Source organism: Lithobates pipiens, unplaced genomic scaffold (assembly GCF_037356315.1).
Source record: "Lithobates pipiens isolate NorthernLeopardFrog02 unplaced genomic scaffold, aLitPip1_a1.2 Scaffold_3, whole genome shotgun sequence".
Taxonomy (NCBI): Eukaryota; Metazoa; Chordata; class Amphibia; order Anura; family Ranidae; genus Lithobates; species Lithobates pipiens.
The window spans coordinates 215,551,879-215,570,865 of NW_027507790.1; the positions used below are offsets into that span (position 1 = coordinate 215,551,879).

General features: G+C 41.3%; 1 protein-coding gene across 1 annotated transcript in view; it reads left to right on the forward strand.

Moving 5' to 3' along the window:
- The first annotated feature begins 825 nt into the window (after positions 1-825).
- Positions 826-18,987, forward strand: part of FGF10 (fibroblast growth factor 10) — a 146,975-nt gene continuing 128,813 nt past the window's right edge. The window contains exon 1 of the mRNA XM_077462774.1: positions 826-1,836. Within this exon, the coding sequence (XP_077318900.1) occupies positions 1,389-1,836 (448 nt within the window). The 5' untranslated portion in view covers positions 826-1,388. The remainder of the gene's footprint in view (positions 1,837-18,987) is intronic.

Consider the following 18,987-nt stretch of genomic DNA (forward strand, 5'->3'; position numbering starts at 1 on the left):
GTATAGCGTAATATTATCATAAAAATAATAATAGTACTAAAAATAATAATAACGACAAGTGAAGGTAATAACTGTGAGAGGTGAGCTGATTGTAAAAGTAGAAGTATAGTTTCTCAGAAGGTACAAATAACAATTTATTATTGTTATTTGTATATTAGTTATATATATATATTTTTCAGTACACATTTATTATTTTAGTGCTATTATTCAAAATATAGAGAAATACAAAAACAGGAAATGCGATTACATAAATAAAAAAAAAAGAAAACAACAGTTTTAGTTACATTTTTTTTTTTATCTCAGTTTGGACTTAAAATCTATATAATAAATGCCAAAGATAAATAAATAGTAACAAATGGCTGATCTAGATGATGTGCTGAAATGTTTTCCTCTTAGCTTTTAATTAGAAGTGTGATTCACTGAATGAGTCAGAGCAGAAAGCGGCTTTTAGTGATGGGGGTCCTGTGATTAGACTGGGGCATTATCTCTAATCTCCAGCCCCTCAACTGATGATGGACAAAGTGTGAACTCCTCACTTCAACAAGGGTAGACTCTCCAAGCCAGGAACCCCCTCCCAAGCCAAAGAATAGGGAAACTAATATTGTCCTTTTTTTTTTTTTTTTTTTTCTTTCTCAGCCAGCCTATACTGTAATCAGCTCTAGCTGGCTGTCTGCAACATTTCTATAGTAGAAGGGGAGGAAAAAAGTCAGCAACAATCTCCAGGTGGAGCACTTCACTGCCAAAAAACAGGCAGGGGCTCCCTAGTGGGGATTGGCTGAAGCTGAGTAAGACAGCAATTTTTTTTTTTTTTTTTGTGATTCTCCAAAGCATGCTTGGCTTTGGGCAGCTCAGACAGAGAGAGCATTGCAGAGTTCAGCAGCAATTAGTCAGCTTCAGATCAGTGGAAGGGATCAGTGATCTCTGTGCAAGAGCTAAGGAATCTTCTCTTTTTTTTTTTCTTTCTTCCAGCCCCTGTCCTCCAGGGTTTCAGATGTCCTGCCTGACCCCCTGCAAGTCGTCTGCCCACCAGAGACATCCCACCTCTGGATTGTGATCATTGACATTTCAGCTCCAGCTTCCAACCTGTTTACAGCAAGACTCCTTCAAAAGCTCATCTCCAGGCTGACAATTAGGATTTCGGCAGAAGGAGGGGGTAGACACGGATTAAGACTTTTTTTTTTGGCAGGGGGGAGGTTGAACATGTCATCTTTCCTATTTCCAGGCAATGTTTAACATGCTGGGAGCCAGCCTGTAGCTGCACTGCTGGGGAAGCGCACCAAGAAGTATCTACTGTGCCGGTGGCACCCGCGGAGCATTGCATGCGAAGGTCTGGATGCCCTCCTGAGTTATGAAAGGCTCTTCGCTGTGGATGGACCTCTGAGTGATGGATGTTGGTTCCCTACCTACTACAGCACAGATCAAAGTCCTGGGAACCCGTGGCCCCCAGAAGCCAGCTGTCCCCTCACCGGATTTTATCCTTCCAGTATGTTTCTTTCCATGAGGCATCTCCTGAAGCCCTCAGCCTCAGTACAATGTGGAAATGGATACTGACATATAGTGCCCCAGGCTTGTCTCACCTGCCCCGCTCATGGCTGCTCTTGTTTTTGGTCTATTCGCTGGCTGTCACCTGCCATGAGGTCGCTGGTGGTGGCAGTAGGGACTTACTGCGCTCCGCGGAGTTCTCCTCCAATTCTTCTTCTGGGAGGCACGTGCGGAGCTATAACCACCTCCAAGGAGATGTGCGCTGCAGGAAACTCTTTTCCTTCCACAAATACTTCCTCAAGATCGATGACAACGGCAGGGTTAGTGGCACCAAGAAGGATGACTGCCCTTACAGTGAGTAGCCATTGCTGTCTTCATGGGGTGTGAGGTTTTTAGTGGTACTCCAGCTCAGGGATATCTTTAATGGTGATTTTTCCTTCTGGTAAACTTTTCCTTTATAAGGATGTTGGGTGCCAGTGGACCTCCAGCGCTGGAAGACTTTAGGGAAAAGTGTCTTGGTATTTTAAATATCTGGTAACTTCTTCATCGGGATGTGGGGCGCCTGGAAGGATTTGGGAGTATCTTTAGTAATAATTTAACTATCAGGTAAAATCCCTATTAATCAGGGTGTGGGGTATCATTGATCCTCCAGGTCAGGATGGGTTTGGGGGAATCTGTAATGTTGATTTACCCATCTGGTAAACCCATTCGTGACCAGGCTGTGGGATAGCAGTGGCCCTTCAGCTCAGGTTTGGGGGAATCTGTAATGCTGAGTTACCCATTTGGTAAACCCTATCATCACCAGGTGGTGGGATATCAGTGGCCCACCAGCTCAGGAAAGTTATGGGGAATCTTTAATGGTGATCTACCCATTTGGCATACCCTTTCATCACCATGCCATGGGATATCAGTGGCCCCCTGTCTGTAGGTTATCAATGGCTCTCTGGCCCAGGAAGGGTTTGGGGAATCTGTAATGGTGATTTACCTATCTGTTAAATCCCTTCATGATCAGGTTGTGGGAATCCTCCAGCTCACGAAGGGTTGGGGAAAATCTGTAATTATTTACCCATCTGGTAAAGCCCTTCATCATCAGGTTGTGGGATATCAATGGCTCTCTGGCCCTGGAAGAGTTTTGGGGACTCTGTAATGGGTATTTAACTATCTGGTAAACACTTTCATCATCAGGTCCTGGGTGTGAGGCATCATTAGGCCACCAGCTCAGCTAGGGTTTTTGAAGAGTATGTACTGAGGATTTACCAATATGGTAACCCTTCAGTGTATACCAACCTAAATGTCACAATGGTATCCCTCCTTTCGAAGTTGGCCAGTGCAGTAGGACATAGGCAGGTATTTCTAAAGCTCTGAGCTGCTTGTATACAGTCCGCAGTGGAAACAATAGGTTTAGTAGCTGGAGCTAGTACATCTGGGGGAAAGTTCATTGGTTAGAAGTAATGTCGTTGCCCCTAGCATTTTTTCGTCTTTTTAATGAAGCAAAGGATCTGATTCAGTTTTACTCTGGTTTAGATAGAACTTTATAGGTTTCAAAGTATTACAGCTCTGGTTTTCATAGAACAGCCACAAGTGTTTTTCCTCTACAGACTTTCCCTGCAAATGTTCCCAAAATTAAACCATGTACATAGTTTACCAATCAACATTTCACATGAAAGGGATGTTTAGTTTTTGTTCAAGTGAGTGCAGTAGAACTGTACCTTTTTCATCAAACGTCTTTGGGTACTTTAGGCACTGAAAGGGTTATTAAACCAATGGGGGGTTAATGAGCTGTCATAACACACTTTGTCTACAGGCTCCAGGGACAGAAAGGCACCACCAGGGTCATAAAACAGGGCATGCAGACCTGTGAACTTTACTGGACATCACCAGTTCAGGCTTGGGGGACTTGTAGGGGTCCAGCTGTTGTGGGACTTGAAGATCCAGCATGTGCTGCAAGCTCAGTGCTGGAACGTATATATTTATTTTGACTATTTTATGCAGCGCTGACATATGTAGCATTTTACAGAATACGTATCCTGGCCCTAAGGGATCTTACAGTTTAATGTTCCCTCCATAGTAATATGCACACACACTACACTGTAGGGACAAACACAATATACAACCAATCTAGACAACACATTTTATTCTATTTTGAATTGTCTGGAAATCCAGAGCACTCTGAAGTTTATGCAAACTCCGTGCAATGTTCCTGGTTGAATCAAATACATATAAGCCTCATGCAATTTTTCTGATTGATTCAAAGTCAGGTGCTTAGTGGTGCAAGGGCAAAGTGGGAAGTGTTCATCCTTCCAGTTGGGCAACCATATGTTTAATATATCCAAAAGTTCATGTAGTGCCACAACAGATGGACAGCTTATAACTGTTGAAACCTTTAGGCTGCCTAAAACATATTAGCATTATATTTCTCAGTTATGAATATTGGGAAGACTGTATTCAAAGTTCTATGACGCGTCTGGTTTTTATATCTCCACAACTGAAGAGAATAGTGTAGTTGCTCTTAGAAACCAATCATCTTTCCTTCCTCGGGCTGATGAAAGCTGTATTGCTTTGGGTGATTGCTTCCAATTATCTTATTAAATAGAACTTTTTTTTTTTGCCTTGGCTTTTTCTCTGTATTAGATTCTGATGTTTAAGTATGACAAAAGTAATTATAATATTAAAAATCGGTGCATCTGCAGAGTTTACATAACAACTTGGAAATCAGCTACCTAAATGACTTGTCGAAATGAGCTAGCCTACCTTTATGAATGGTTTAGTAGACATTTTGCTACTATTACTGATTGAAGTGTTAATGGTGCTTGAAATAACATTTCAAGCAACCTTCAAAGCATGTGAAACATAGGGACTTAGTCAGGTTCTAAGCACTATGTTGTAGGTGTAGTTATTGGTCTAGTTTGAAGTGTTTGGGTGTGTGCATTTATTAATATCTCTGTGCTTAGTGAACCGAGTAATGTCACCCTATGCCCAGTAGCTGCTGCTGTGTAACAGTCTGTCGCTCTGCGTGTCCTGCCCACTCATCAGCCATCTGTCCCTTGTATAGTGGTTTGTCACTGCCCTCACCATTGAAATAGTTTTGGGAAGGACTACTTGTAAATGACCCCAAAGTGTCAAAAATAGCACTTATTCTTCCCTAAACTTAGGATAGCCAATAAAAAAAGTCAAGCAGAAGGTTTGGACATTGCTTGCATTCATCAGGTTGCTTGAGGTTAACTGGAGAGACGTAATGGGTGCTTCCAAGCATTATTTATTTATGGTGCTTTATAAATCCTGTGTAATAGAAATAATAATATAGGCAGTTATATAGTGTTGACAATTTATGCAGCGCTTTACACATATATTATGCATTTACATCAGTCCCTGCCCTCATGGAGCTTACAATCTAATGTCCTTAACTCACATTCATACATATACATACTAGGGCCAATTTAGACAGGAGCCAATTAACCTACCAGCATGTCTTTTGAGTGTGTGTGTGTGTGTGTGTGTGGTGGGGGGGGGGGGGGGGGGGGCAGAATACCCGGAGGAAACCTATGCAGGCAAAGGGAGAACATGCAAACTCCAGACAGGTAGTGTTGTGGTTTGGATTCGAACCAGCGACCCCATTGCTGCCATTTACGTATATAAAATTCCAACAATGGACGCTGCATTTTATGCATTGTACATTCACATTAGTGCTTGCCCTCAAGGAGCTTGCAATCTAAGGTCCCTAGTTCACATGTATACTAGGGCCAATTGAGATAGGAACCAATTAACCTGCTGGCATGCCTTTGTAATGTGGTAGGAAACCTATGCAAGCACATGTAAACTCCATGCAGATAGTGTCCTGGATGGCATTTGAACCAAGGTCCCCAGTGCTGCAAGACAGAAGTGTTAACCATTAAGCCACTGTACAAGCCAGGCATTTTATATCAGCATGCTGAATTTTTTTTTACATACCAGCCAGTAATCACCCCCCCCCCCTTTTTTTTTTTTGTGGAGAAAAGGGTAAAAAGCTTGTAGGTGCTTTGTACCTAGCTTGTAAGCTTGTAAGTGCTTCATCCTTTTGTCATCTGAGTTCAAGAGACAGTCTTAGCTCTTCCAAGGTTTTTAATGAATCAAGACTAATAGAAAGACTTCTTTAGAGTCATTGGTTAGTGCTCAACTTTGGAACTAATAGGTTCAGCATACAAAATAAGTGTGCATGAACTGCTGCCATTTGGGGACTGACTTGCACGCTCCCCCCTTGCTTCTGATCCCCCAGCCTTGTGCAGCTCTGCATTGGTACAGGCCCACAAACTGATGCAGAGCATAGGAAGACTTTATTCAGAAATGGCTGGCCATACATTATCCAGTTTTCTTGTACAATTTTCCTTTAGAATTAGCAAAACAATATAATATGAAGTCAAAAGTAAACACTTTCAGTTTGTATACATTAAGGCAGACCCTTGCACTACATAGCTGAAGGTAAATCTAAAAGGAAATTGAAAAAGAAAATTGTATAATGTACTGTATGGCCAGCAAGAAGGTCTTGACATGTATCTCGATTATGACTAAAAAGCTTTTTTGCTGCTGTATTATTATAGGTATTTATATAGAGGTGGCAAATTCTGTAGGACTTTTCATATTGTACATTCACATCAGTCCCTATCCTCAAGGAGCTTACAATCTAAGGTCCCTGTCTCACAATTTACATATCAGCATGTCTTTGGAGCATTGGTGGAAACCAGAGTACCCGGAGGGAACCCATGCAAGCACAGGGAGATCATGCAAACCATGCAGGTAGTATTTTGGTTGGGTCACGAATCAAGAACCCCAGTGCTGAAAGCTAGAAGTGCTAACCACTAAGCCATTGTGCTTATTGCTCAGCTGAATATATTCTCCCAGTGCTCTACTTGTGTGAAAATATCTGTGGGGTAGCCTAGTCTAAAGCTGGATACACATTATACAATTTTTGTTCAGTTTAATTTGCATTTACCTTCAACTATGTAGTACAGGGGCCTGCCTGATTGCATACTATTTGAAAGTGCTTAGGTTTGACCTCATATCATGTGGTTTTGGTAAAGCTAAAGGAGAGTTGTACAAGAAAATTGTAAAAAAAAAAAAAAAAAAACATTGTATAGTGTGTAGCCAGCTTAAGTCCCCTTTCACATGGGTTTTCCAATGAGATCTGCATATTTAGGTGGACCTGATCAGATGCTCCATGCAGGTCTATGGGCCAGTGAGTGGAAACTGACTTGTATCTACCTACCTCCTACTCCTTTCAGTTCTGGAAATAAAGGGGAAGGGACTTTGTCCTTTTTTTTTGTTTCTCTGGACCTAAACATGATAGATTGAAGGTACCATAATGTATACGGACACACTTCCAGTAGCCCATGCATCCAAAGCGGGTCCGCCACTGTCTGCTGTCAAAATGTGGACTAAAATCTGAACGGGCGTGTATATCGCAAAATTCACATCCATCCTGCTCAGCTCTGAATCAGCAGGGGATACGTTCACGGATCCTCTGCTGCAGAGAGCAGAGTGCACCTGTGTGAAATATATATATATATATATATATATATATATATATATATATATATATATATATATATATATATATATATATTAGTATGTGTGTGTGTAATACATATTACATTAACTCATAGCAAACCAATAAAGACAGGAAAATTATATCTGCTTTGTTGCTGCATCATTTTTGTATTTTACACTGCAAATTGTCAAATGTGCTGAAGTCTAGTTTATTACTACCATTTTTCTACGGAGAATATGCCTTTTAAATGGCAGATTCCTCAGATCACATTCTGTTGTGATCTAATCACTCATCTCTTTACAGTTAGAATCTGTGGATTGTATTTAATTAAAGCGATATCAAACCCAAAAGCAAACATTTATTTCAGCTTACCAATGTTTAGATGGGATGGCTGTATTAATTTTACTTTTTTAAGCTTTCTTCCTTTATTTTCACCTGGTGATCCAGTAAGACTGATGTTTTTCAACAGAAGAAGCTGTTCTGCAGATGTAGCAGTTACAGGATTCAGGATTGAGACAAACCATTTACTACTGACTGGGGTGATTTCAATGGTCAGCTTTTATTTTCATCCCAAAAAACTGTTTGCTGTAACTGTTTATAAACTGTTAGATGGGGTTCAGCTTCAATTTGTTAGTGCATCGAATTCTGCTTGTATATCTAACACTCCCTTCCCCCAAGGAGGTGTGTTACTGGCCAGATCACCAGGGGAAAACAGATGGAAAAAGCTTAAAAAAAAAGAAAAATTATACAACCTAATCTAATGATTGGCAACATGTAATATATTGCAAAATATAATATTTTTGGTTTTGGGTTTAATACCGCTTTAAGGCGTGTTTTAACCCCCAGTTCACGTTTATTTCATATGGCCATCAGACCTTCATAGATACGTCAGTAAACCTGATTGTTTTTTTAAACTGTGGGTTGCTGTGTTTTTTTGTTACTAAATTCTGTCCGGTAAATGAGCAAACTTTTGAAAACTATGTAATGTAGATTTGCACATGCATAGATTAGCGTTATCCAGGCCGAATCTAATTAGTGGTACTGCAAAAACAAATATGTCATATATGATGCAGTCTGTTAATAGCGCTAACTCTGCGGATTTTGTGTATGTGAGTCCACCCTGTAACATAGTTTTATTATGTTTCGATGCTGCCAGTAGATGCATTCTTTTTCCACTTCCTGTAATAGGGTGACAAAACTGTTCATTCTGCGATGAATCATGGTTTGGCATGTAGTCCTAAATGGACTTTAGGAAAGTGACAAACAATATGAACTAACCTCCCCCCCTTTTGAGCAGTTACCACAACTATTTCTTAAATCTTTTGGAAGGTTTACTTTTGAAAGGTTTGAACCATATGAAAGCTGACCCTTGTAACATGTACTGTTATAGGGTTTGTCCCAATCCCTGTAATGTCGCATACACACAATCAAATTGTCCGGCGACTTAGTCCGCCGAAACGCATTTCACCGGACAAGTCGATTGTGTGTGGGCTTCAGCTGACTTTTCCAGCATAAAGTCCGGCCGACTTAGAAAGTATTTTTGCAGTCCAATCTTTCCCCCGGACTTGGGTTTCAGCGGACAATACGTTCACCAGTATGCTAGTCCGGCGGACTAAGAATGACGCATGCTCAGAAGCAAGTACGAAAAGGAAGTTATTGGCTACTGGCTATTGAACTTCCTTTTTCTAGCCCCGTCGTACGTGCTGTACATCATCGCGCTAGAAAACGCCGGACTTTCTGTGTGTCCGTGTGTGGCCAAGTCCGTTCGGTAGAAAGTCCGCCGGACTATCCGCCAGATTTTTTGCCGGACTGAGTACGCCGGACAATTCGCTCGTGTGTACGTGGCATTACTGCGACTTTTGCTGGACATCTTGTTCACATGAAGGAAGTGGGAGAATAACAGATCTACTGGCAGAATCCTCACATAATAAAACAGGTGGACTTACAAGAAGGACTTAGAAAAGCAAAATCTCCAATGTTAATTCTATTGATAGACTGCACCATATATGCAATTTTTGATTTTGCCCATAGTGCAACTAAGCTTGTCCAGTCATCCACCTTCTTTGTCCATGGTTCCACTAAACCTGCCTAACCATCCACATTCTTTATCCATAGTGTCACTAAGCCTGCCTAACCATCCACGTTCTTTGTTCATAGTTCCACTAAACTTGCTTGACCATCCATGTTCTTTGTCCATAGTTCCACTAAACCTGCATAACCATCCATGTTCATTGCCTTTAGTTCCACTGAACCTGTCTAACCATAAATATGTGTTGTCCACAGTTCCACTGAACCTGCCTAACCATCCATGTTCTTTGATCATAATTCCAGTAAATCTTCCTACCCTTCCATGTCCTTTGTCCATAGTTCCACTAAACCTACCTTACCATTCATTTTCTTTGCTCATTGTTCCACTAAACCTGCCCAACCATCCATGTTCTTTGCCTTTAGTTTCACTGAACCTACTTAACCATCCATATTCTTTGTCCACAGTTCCACTGAACCTGTCTATTCATCCATATTTTGTGTCCATAGTTCCACTGAACCTGCCTAACCATTCATGTTCTTTGCCCATAGTTCCACTAAGCCTACCTTACAATCTATGTTCTTTGACCATAATTCCACTAAACCTTCCTAACCATCCATGTGTTTTGTCCATAGTTCCACTATACTTTCCTAACCATCCATGTTATTTCTCTATGCTGTTGGCCATTAGTAATCCCACAACAGTTGGTATTTTTTAAAGGTATTTTTATGGCTCTAACAATTTATGCAGTTCTTTACATACTATGCATTTCACTACTATTACTACTATTATATTATACTATTAATACCATTATATTATACTATTATATTATATTCTATTATACTATTACTACTATTCTATGATGCTATTATATTATATTCTATTATACTATTACTACTATACTATACTATTTCATACTTCTGTCCCTGTCCTCAAGGAGCTTATAATCTAAGGTCCTTAATTTACATGCTTATATACTAGGGCCACCTACCTACCAGCATTTCTCTCAAGTGTGGGAGGAAACCCAAGCCAACACAGGGGGAACATGCAAACTCCTGACTGCAATTTGAACCAGAAATCCCAGTGTTGCAAGGCAGAAGTGTTAACCACTAAGCCACTGTGCTGCTCTATAATTTAATACTTATTTGAAAATGTACCCTAAAGAGGGTTCATACATAATTTAAATGATATCCTTTTGGTTTATACTATAACATTGTTTTTACACGGTAAGGTCCTCTTTGTTTCCCTGCTCAGTCTGCTGCGGGGTCCGGCAGCCAGCATTCGCTTTTTGCCCTGTCTTCTCTATACTCTGCAACAATGTCTCAGTTTCACTTTGGCCCCCTTGTTTGTCAATGTTCCATTTGTTTCTAAATAAACAAGAAAAAAATAATAGATTATACAGATCTGAAGGAGCAAATCTTCCAAGTCTGAGAATAATTATCCTTTATTATTTAAGGAGTGTATATAATCCTAAATGCAAAAAGAAAAAAAAAAAAGGTTGATTTGTGCTTAAAAGCAAATCTCTGGTTTTGATTAAGCCTCAGTGCTCACATATGGGATCATATAGTGTGCTATGGGGGAACGTAACAGCTAGACAACAATAATAATGACTGCATCCCTGTTTCTTTGCCTTGTTTGGATACAATCTAGCTCAATGACACAATGCAATCATAACTAACATACATAGGTTGATTATTGCAGAGTGGCTGTTTGTTGTAAGTCTGATTGTATACGACGTGCATTCACTATTTCAGGGTACACGGGGAAAGGGGAACTGTCATTTGCATTATAGTCTGCGCCTATAATGCCAGCACTGTATTTTTTATTACGTTATGCGTACAGGTCGATACTCATAAGGGAATCATAAATCCGCAGCTACACAAAACTCCTATGGTTGTCTGGGATGGTGTGAGTGACCTCACTTGCTCAGCACACGTCCATTATAATATGGGAGCATTGTGCTTGGGGTCAGGTAATGTCTTGGTAGACTTTGGCTAAATCCTTTAATTATTACTGTAATTACTGTTTATGTAGCACTAATATATTCCTTAGCATTTTCCAATTGGGTGAAATCACAGAATAAACACACAAGGATTAACAAAATGGACAAGACAGAACATGGGGGGGGGGGGAGCTCTGCTCTGTCTACATTAGAAAAAAGTCATGGTGTGCAACAGTAGGTCAACCATGAGTCGAAACATTAATTTTTAGATATGGAATAAAAAACATGCCAGTACCTTTGCAAGGTACTCTTGATATAAAAATTTTAAAAAGATGGTAAATAGCCACTCGCTCCCATGTCCTGTGCGGCAGATTTACCCAGCAAAGCCTTTATCGAAGTGTGGGGGGGTGTTAGCCCAACATCCTAATGAATAAATATACTTTTGATACTCTGATTCTTCAAAAGTTGTCCTTGTCCCCAACAAACCCCCTCTCCCAAGTTCACTTACCTGTCCACATTTCATGAAAATTTTAACAGTGAACTGCACAGCCTTTCAACTTTGTCCCAGTTGGGCTCTCCTAGTGGATAAAACTCTCTTCATTGGTCTGGGAACACTATTAAATACCAGCCCCAGAAATTAAACAAAATCTACCCTTACAAAGGGCCCCAGGAGGCAGGAGTGCAACTGCGATTGGGAGCACCTTAGAGAAGATGCTTCACTGGACCGGTAACACTGCTGGAGGGACACTGCTTGAACAATAGATATAGTAAGTATTATTTTTTATTATTTCTGCACCCCCAGACTGAATGAACAGTTAACTCTTGGGTTTTGGGGCCCATCGAAAGAGTAGATTTTGTATAATTCTTGAAGTTGGGCTTTAAGGCCAAATGATAAATCTAGACTAACCTTTTTCAACCTCTTTACCTCAGAGGAACAATAATAGTAATTTTTGGATCTCAGAGAATCAAATCAAGGGTCAACGAGGAAAATGTCTCTTACATTGGTGGTCAGTAGGAAATATACATTCTTTGCAGTGGTGGTCAGAAAGCCACACTTTCAACCTGCTAAAAAGATAATTGTGTCATGCTGCTGGTTTTACCAAGTAGCATTGGCCCTGGAACTATAAAGGCACCAATGGGAAGTCAGTGAACTACAGCTGGAGGAACCCTTACTAACCTCTCAAGCAAGTGTAGGGTTCCAATCCTGATTGAGAATGGCTGTTCTAGACCAGCCTTTTCAACCAGGGTGACCAGGCACCTTGGGTTACCTTCAGGTGTCTTCATCTGTGCCTTGACAAAATGCCTAAAAATTGCCTATAAATGATTGAATACACGGCAGAGGGTGGATCATGTCTGGCTTTTAGTTAAACTAAGTCTTGGATTTTCATCGTGCACCATTACACCCTTCTAGCCACTGGCATCCTTACAACCAATGATATCATCAGTTGATAAGGAGGATGTTAAGGGCCTAAACAGCACCCATATTTACCGCTCAGCTGTACCTCTCCATCAGCATTTGGATCACATTAGCTGAGAGAGAGAAACTCAGAAGGAAGAGAAAAGTTGGAATAATAGTCATTACCGGTGTGCAAATGCTTATTTGCTATGGAAGCATAAATAACCTCTAAGGTTGCATGTCCTACGCCTGTGGATGTTGCTGTGTTATGTAAAACGAATTTCTTTACATTTTAGAATGGGATGCCTCTAGAAAATTTTAAAGAGTGTCTTAATCAAAAAAAGGTTGAGAAACACTGTTCTAGACAAACAGCTACGTTAATACTTTGTTAAAATACATATGCTGTATAATATAGCATCAAATAATTGCCAACATCCCCAATTTAATAAGAAGAAAGGTAATGAACCCCAAAAAGGTTGTTTGGACTTTAAAGGCAACTTTGAAAACAACTGAAGTGATTATATAAAAAATTGTATTTCATTACATCCAATAAAATATGGTTGATAATACAGACTATTAGAATTGATAGCAAGCATAGAACGGCTGATTTTACACAAAGCATATTCATAGACTTAGTGACGGTATTGCCTATCCATACCTGAAGTTTGTGAATCACATGACTGGCTAAACACAATTTATTAATCCTTGGACTAAGAAAACTCTTTATATATACAGTATGTATTACAACTGTGTGTTTGCACAAAGTTTCTCTTTTATTTTGTGGGTAAATGTAAGAAGCATCTCAGCTTTCTGCCGTGGGCTCCATCCAGGTTTTCCCCACTTTCATTTGTTCCACTCTTCAGAACCAAGCCTTGTAGAAACCTTTCATGTTTAAGTTCAAGTGTTAGAGATAGAAGCTGCAGTTTTCAAATAAGATAATTCCCATGACATTACCTGCTAGCTAAATATTTTCATGAGCCAGTTATTTGCGAATTTGATCCAACATTCTCTGGACCAAAGTTGCATCAAAAGTCACACCAAAGTAGTGCAGCCACCATCTCAAAGTCTCTGCCACTTTAAGTCACGCTGATTTGAATGAGCGCCATTGAAAAGAATGGACTGCGACTTATCATGCGTCTTTGATGTCCATGACAAGTCACACAAGTGTGAATGGAGCCTAAAGCCAAAGCTATTTTGTTTTCATTTTGGATAACGCAGGGTTAAAGCTGAACTCCAGTCCAGCTTGGCATAGTGTAAGTATACATATCCTATACCTGATGGGCTGCCAAGGAAGCTGACATTCACTGTAGTCGTCAGTGCTACTAGAGGGATAGCAGATATCTTCCAAGTCCTGTTCCGGGCAGCTTCCCTCTGCGTACTAACCACATCGGGGTCTCTTGCTTAGCACTGCTGCCATTCATAAAACGTCTCATATTTTTTTCACTGAATACAAGATGTTCTCTGACTTAATGAGGTTGGAAGAAGGGGGTGGTGATGTCACCGACTCTCCATACTTGTGTGTGTTACCCTCAAGGCATAATAAAACACAGTTGCAGCTATTTCAGCAAGGCAGCACACTGAAATGCATGATCCATGCTGGTGTGTGCTGCAGCATAGATGCATTGGCAAATACTGTACATGTGCATTAAGGCACCACACAAGTCAAGTATACCTGTCCTGAGAAAAATAAGGGGGGGGGGGTATTAATAATTGTGTCCATATGTGAAAATACTGGTTTACAGAACTTCAGTGCAAGTCAGAAAAACCAGGAACAAGCATGCAGTAACTTGGTGAAAGTCAGACATTTTTTATTTTCTATTCTTGTTTCAGGTCAGTAACTCAAAAGTATTGAAGCCACAGCTTCATAAGGACAGCCAGTCAACCAGCATTTTTAGAAGGAAAGTCCAACAATTGCAGCTTTAAAAATGAGTGATCACCACTAAGATGATGCCCCTTCCTCGTTTATACATACGCTGATGTATTTATTGCTTTGATTTTCCTGTACTGAATACACAATGACCATGCAACTAACATAGTTAGGGCCCTTTCCCACAGGGGACTGATCTGGCCCACCTGTCAATTTTTCAGGCGAACCTAATCATACCCTCCAGTCTCCTCTATGGTGGGGCAAGGTGTGTCCGTTGACACACGCCGACATCCGATCTGTACCTGACGGATGGATCGTGTTTCCCGCGACTCTTGCTCAGATCTATCCGTTTGCCTTCTGATGTTTGTTGAAGAGGCTGTGGCCAGAGGGGCACATTCCTCCATATGTGGTGGGAATGTCCTGCAATCAGGTCCTTCTGGGAAGATATCTGGGATTGTATAGCTGAAATCCTAGGGATTAATCTCCCCCTCTCACCGTTGTACTGCTTACTCCATATTGCCAATCTTCCAATTATCCATTATAAACAGCGCTCTCCCCCAAATGCTTAGTGCAGCCAAGCGCCTCATACCGATTCACTGGAAAAGCCGTGTAAGGGTTACATGTAAGGGTTACGTGTAAGGGTGCGTGGGACCGCTTTCACTTAATTTGGGCAGTTTGGAGACATTATGCATTTGGGTGGAACACGGTCTCATCAAGTCTAGACATTGCTTTACTAGCCTTAGTTGATCCCTCATTCCAACAACTTGTCCAGGCGAACCAACAACCTTGAACTTATTAATGCTTTTTTTTTTTTACTTTTTTTTTAACGGGTTTCTGTTATTAGCCTGCCTGGACCAGGTGTGGTGTGTGAACTCATGACCTTTAGTTGGAATTGCGTCCTTTTCTTTTCCCTTTTTTTTTGTCAATATCTGTTGTTAAATTTTGTTAATGTTGATTCTCATCTAAGACATGACAAATTATTTTTTTTACCCAGGCTATAGACTGGGTGTATTTCCGCTGTGGCCTAGTTGGCATTTGTTGATAACTGGTTGGCTTGAAGAGGTACCACACAGTTCAGCTGCCTGGTTTGTATGCGAGCAGCCACAGTGGTAGTGCTTGGCCTGCTACGCATATTCTGAGTCTCCTTCATGCTGCTTACTCATGCTGTGAGAATTTATTGGAGCCAAAAGGCTCACGATTGTGTTATTTGCTTTTTATTCTTGTTATTTATATCTCCTGAATGTTCTGTGCACTTTTTCGATACAGGTTTTGATGTGCATTTTGATTTTCAGGTGCTAAGATTGTAGTGTTATTACAGCCGTTGTACTATACATCACCACTGCCATTGCCTGTCCGAATGTCCCCTTTCTTTTTCTCTACCTGAAAAACGTAAAAAAAGATTACATTAAAAATAACTTAAAAAAATAAAAAATAAAATCAAGATCAGATCAGTTTGGATGGCAGCCAAGTGTAAATGGACAGGCAGTTCATTTACATCTGGCCACCCATAGGAAGAGTGGGTTGTGTCTGTGCCAGCTCTGTGGGTTGTGTCTGTGTCTGCGGAGTGAACCCAGAACAGCCACCTGCCTGCTCAGCGGGAATCAGCAGACAGATTCCCGGCTGAGCAGGCGGACTCCAATAGAGCCCCATCCCATGTGTTAGGGGCCTTACATAGTAATTTAGTTTGAAAACTGACACAAGTCTGTCTAATTCCATAGAAAAAATAAATAAATGAAAGTCCTAAAAATATAGAACCCCATACCCGTAGCTGATCCAGAGGAAAGCATGGTTGCTCCAGCAGGGTGGATAAAAACATTCCATCCTGATCCTACAAAGGCAATCTGCTATTTCCTGGATCAACAATCTCTGGTAAAACATCAGTGTCAGCCTTCACATTTTTGCAATGACAGGTGTACTTTAAACAGACACTTCACATAAACTTAGGCCACATTCACACTTGGTGGTTTAGAATTGCTGGCAGAATCACTACAATTCTGTCCGAATCCAAATTGCAGTAAAATTGAGGTAAAACGCTTAACCTCCCTGGCGGTATGATTCAGTCTGGAATTAGGTGCTGAAAGCGGTACAATTATTTTGCATGGAAATCTGGCGTTTTATTTTGTAGTCCTGTAATTCTTAGGAATAACGCTCTTAAATCTGTTCAAACCAGAGTCTAGCAGACATCCCGGGTATGATAAAGTTTATAATATAATAAAGAATAATAAAAAATATTCAATAATGTAATCAAATCCTAAAACACTGAAAAAGGGACACTTTTTGGTTGCTATGGACAATCTCCAAATTTCAGGCAGAAAAAAACAGTATTTATAATATAAAAGTGCATGCAGGGCACTGCACAGACCACTAGGGACAAAGGGGGTGTGTATTTTTTAATACAGCACTGTAATCTGTAAGACTACAGTGCTGTGTGTGTTTTGTGTACTTTTACTTTTTTGAATTTGCCGCCGTTCTCCGCTCCCGTGCGCCGTAATGCCGCAGGGAACGGAGCTCGGCGGCATTCAGCACTGTGAATCGAGCGCAGGACGGCTCGATCACACAGCGCGGCGGACATCGCTGGATCCAGGGGACAAGGTGAGTAACTCTCCCTGTGTCCTCCCCTGCATCGAGCGAAGCGATCCCGAGTCTGGCTCGGGGTTACCGCTCCTGTAATTAAAATCCCAACCCGAGCCAGACTCGGGATTACCGCTAGGGGGGGTTAATTGCACCACAAACTCGGTCGAATTCTGCCACACAAGCTCATTCCCACTACATGAGATTTGAACGGAGCCTAAGTCTAGGTTATTACAAAGGGTCCATGAAGGCTAATATTTCAGTGCTCGCTGATGCTGAGAAATTAAGCCTTCTTAGCCCTTGTACACACGGTCTGACATTCTGACAACCAAATCCGTTGGATTTTGTCTGACGGATTTTGTCCGAAGGATTTTGTCCGAAACTGTTGCATACACACGGTTGGACAAAGTTGTCGGAAAATCCGATTGTACATAACGTGATGACGTTATTTCGTTACAACGGGACTACGTTCAGGCTAGTAGCCAATAGCTTTGGTCTAGGAACTTAATCTGAGCATGCGTGGCACTTTGTCCATCGGAGTAGGCTACACATGATCGGAGTATGTCCGATCGGAGCATATTGTCGGAAAATGTTATAGACAAGTTGGAAAACTTGGTCCGTCGGATATTCCGACGGAAACAGTCCGATGGAGACCACACACAGTCGGATTATCCGACAATGCGGTCCGATCGGACACATTCCGTCGGACTCTCCGACCATGTGTACAAGGGCTTAGAGTTTCCTATATCTATTTCATTACTGTGGTGGTAAGATGTCTTCTCCTCAGTTCCTTTGTGGATTTTTCCTTTATCCCACTCCTCACCAAGAGCTTGTTTCTGAAATCACCAAAAAGCCAGCGGGTGCCTCAAGTCGGCTGATTCTACCTGCAGATAAAATAATTAGTTTTGCTGATGGACTGATCCTTGCTGTTGTGAAGTGGCTAAGGTTGAGGAGTCAATTGCAGATGTGCAGTGCTGTAAGCCAGAGGTCTACAAACTTTCTAAACAAAAGGGCCAGTTTACGTTCATTCAGACTTTAAGGGGGCTGGACTGTACCCCGTGAGAGTAGAAAATTCACCAGCATCAGTGAGAGTAGACCATGTCTCAGGCTTGATAGTCAGTGGGAGTAAAAATTACATAGTTAGTACCTGTAGTCAGTAGGAGGAATACCATCATTGGTATTAGTGGGAGGAATTATGCCTCATCATTGATGTCAGTGGAAGGAATAGTGCCCAATCATTGGTGTCCATGGAAGAAATAATGCCCCAATGTTGGCATCAGTGGGAGGTAATGGTACCTCATCATTGGTAAAAGTAGAAGGATTAGTGCTTCATATCAGTTGGAGGAACAGTGCTCCAAGGGCCAGATAGCAAAGGGTCATATTTGGGCCACAGACCACAGTTTGGGGACCACTGCTTTACAGCGGTAGTAAAGTTAACCTAAAAAAAGCACCCCACTGCAGGTTTAAGCCATAATGTGTTAGTATGCACTTTAAAGTAGCACATTATGTTAGACTAACTTTTATAATGGATACCTTCAATGGCCCCCTGTCACCACTGACAGGGGTTCCATCTTCACCTGGACTTTCTCCGGGTTTGTGAGCTCCGGCCTTCATGATGACATCCCTCCCATGCATGCGCATGGGAGCCCCGACACAGCACGGTTCCTTCAGAGTGCACCTGATGTGACGTCACCAGCTGCTGCTCGCTGGAATATCTCCGAAAAGGTGCATATTTAGAAGATATTCATGTTACCTACAGGTAGGCTTTATTATACGCTTACCTATAGGTAAACATGACACAAATAAGTGTTTACTATTACTTTAAGCATTGGATATCTTTTACAAATGTCCTGGAAATCCTAAACCAGGGTCAACTCTAACTCAATGACCCTAGATCGCTGGATACTGGCCACCTCTCCCCTCACCCGATCCGACAGCTACAGCAGAAGCGGTCGAGAATACCCCGCTGACGTCAGCCAGGAGGAGGAGAGGAGAAGAGAGGTGGCCGGTCACGTGAGCGAGGTATACAGAGGCGTTTTTTTAATAAAGCATATACACTGGAGACATTACATTATCTAATCACAAGGGATTGCCTGAAAATGCTAAAGTGGGTCTGCAAACCACTTTAAAGAGGAACTGCAGCCTGCTCACATAATTTGTAATAAAAACATCTTTGCCATTC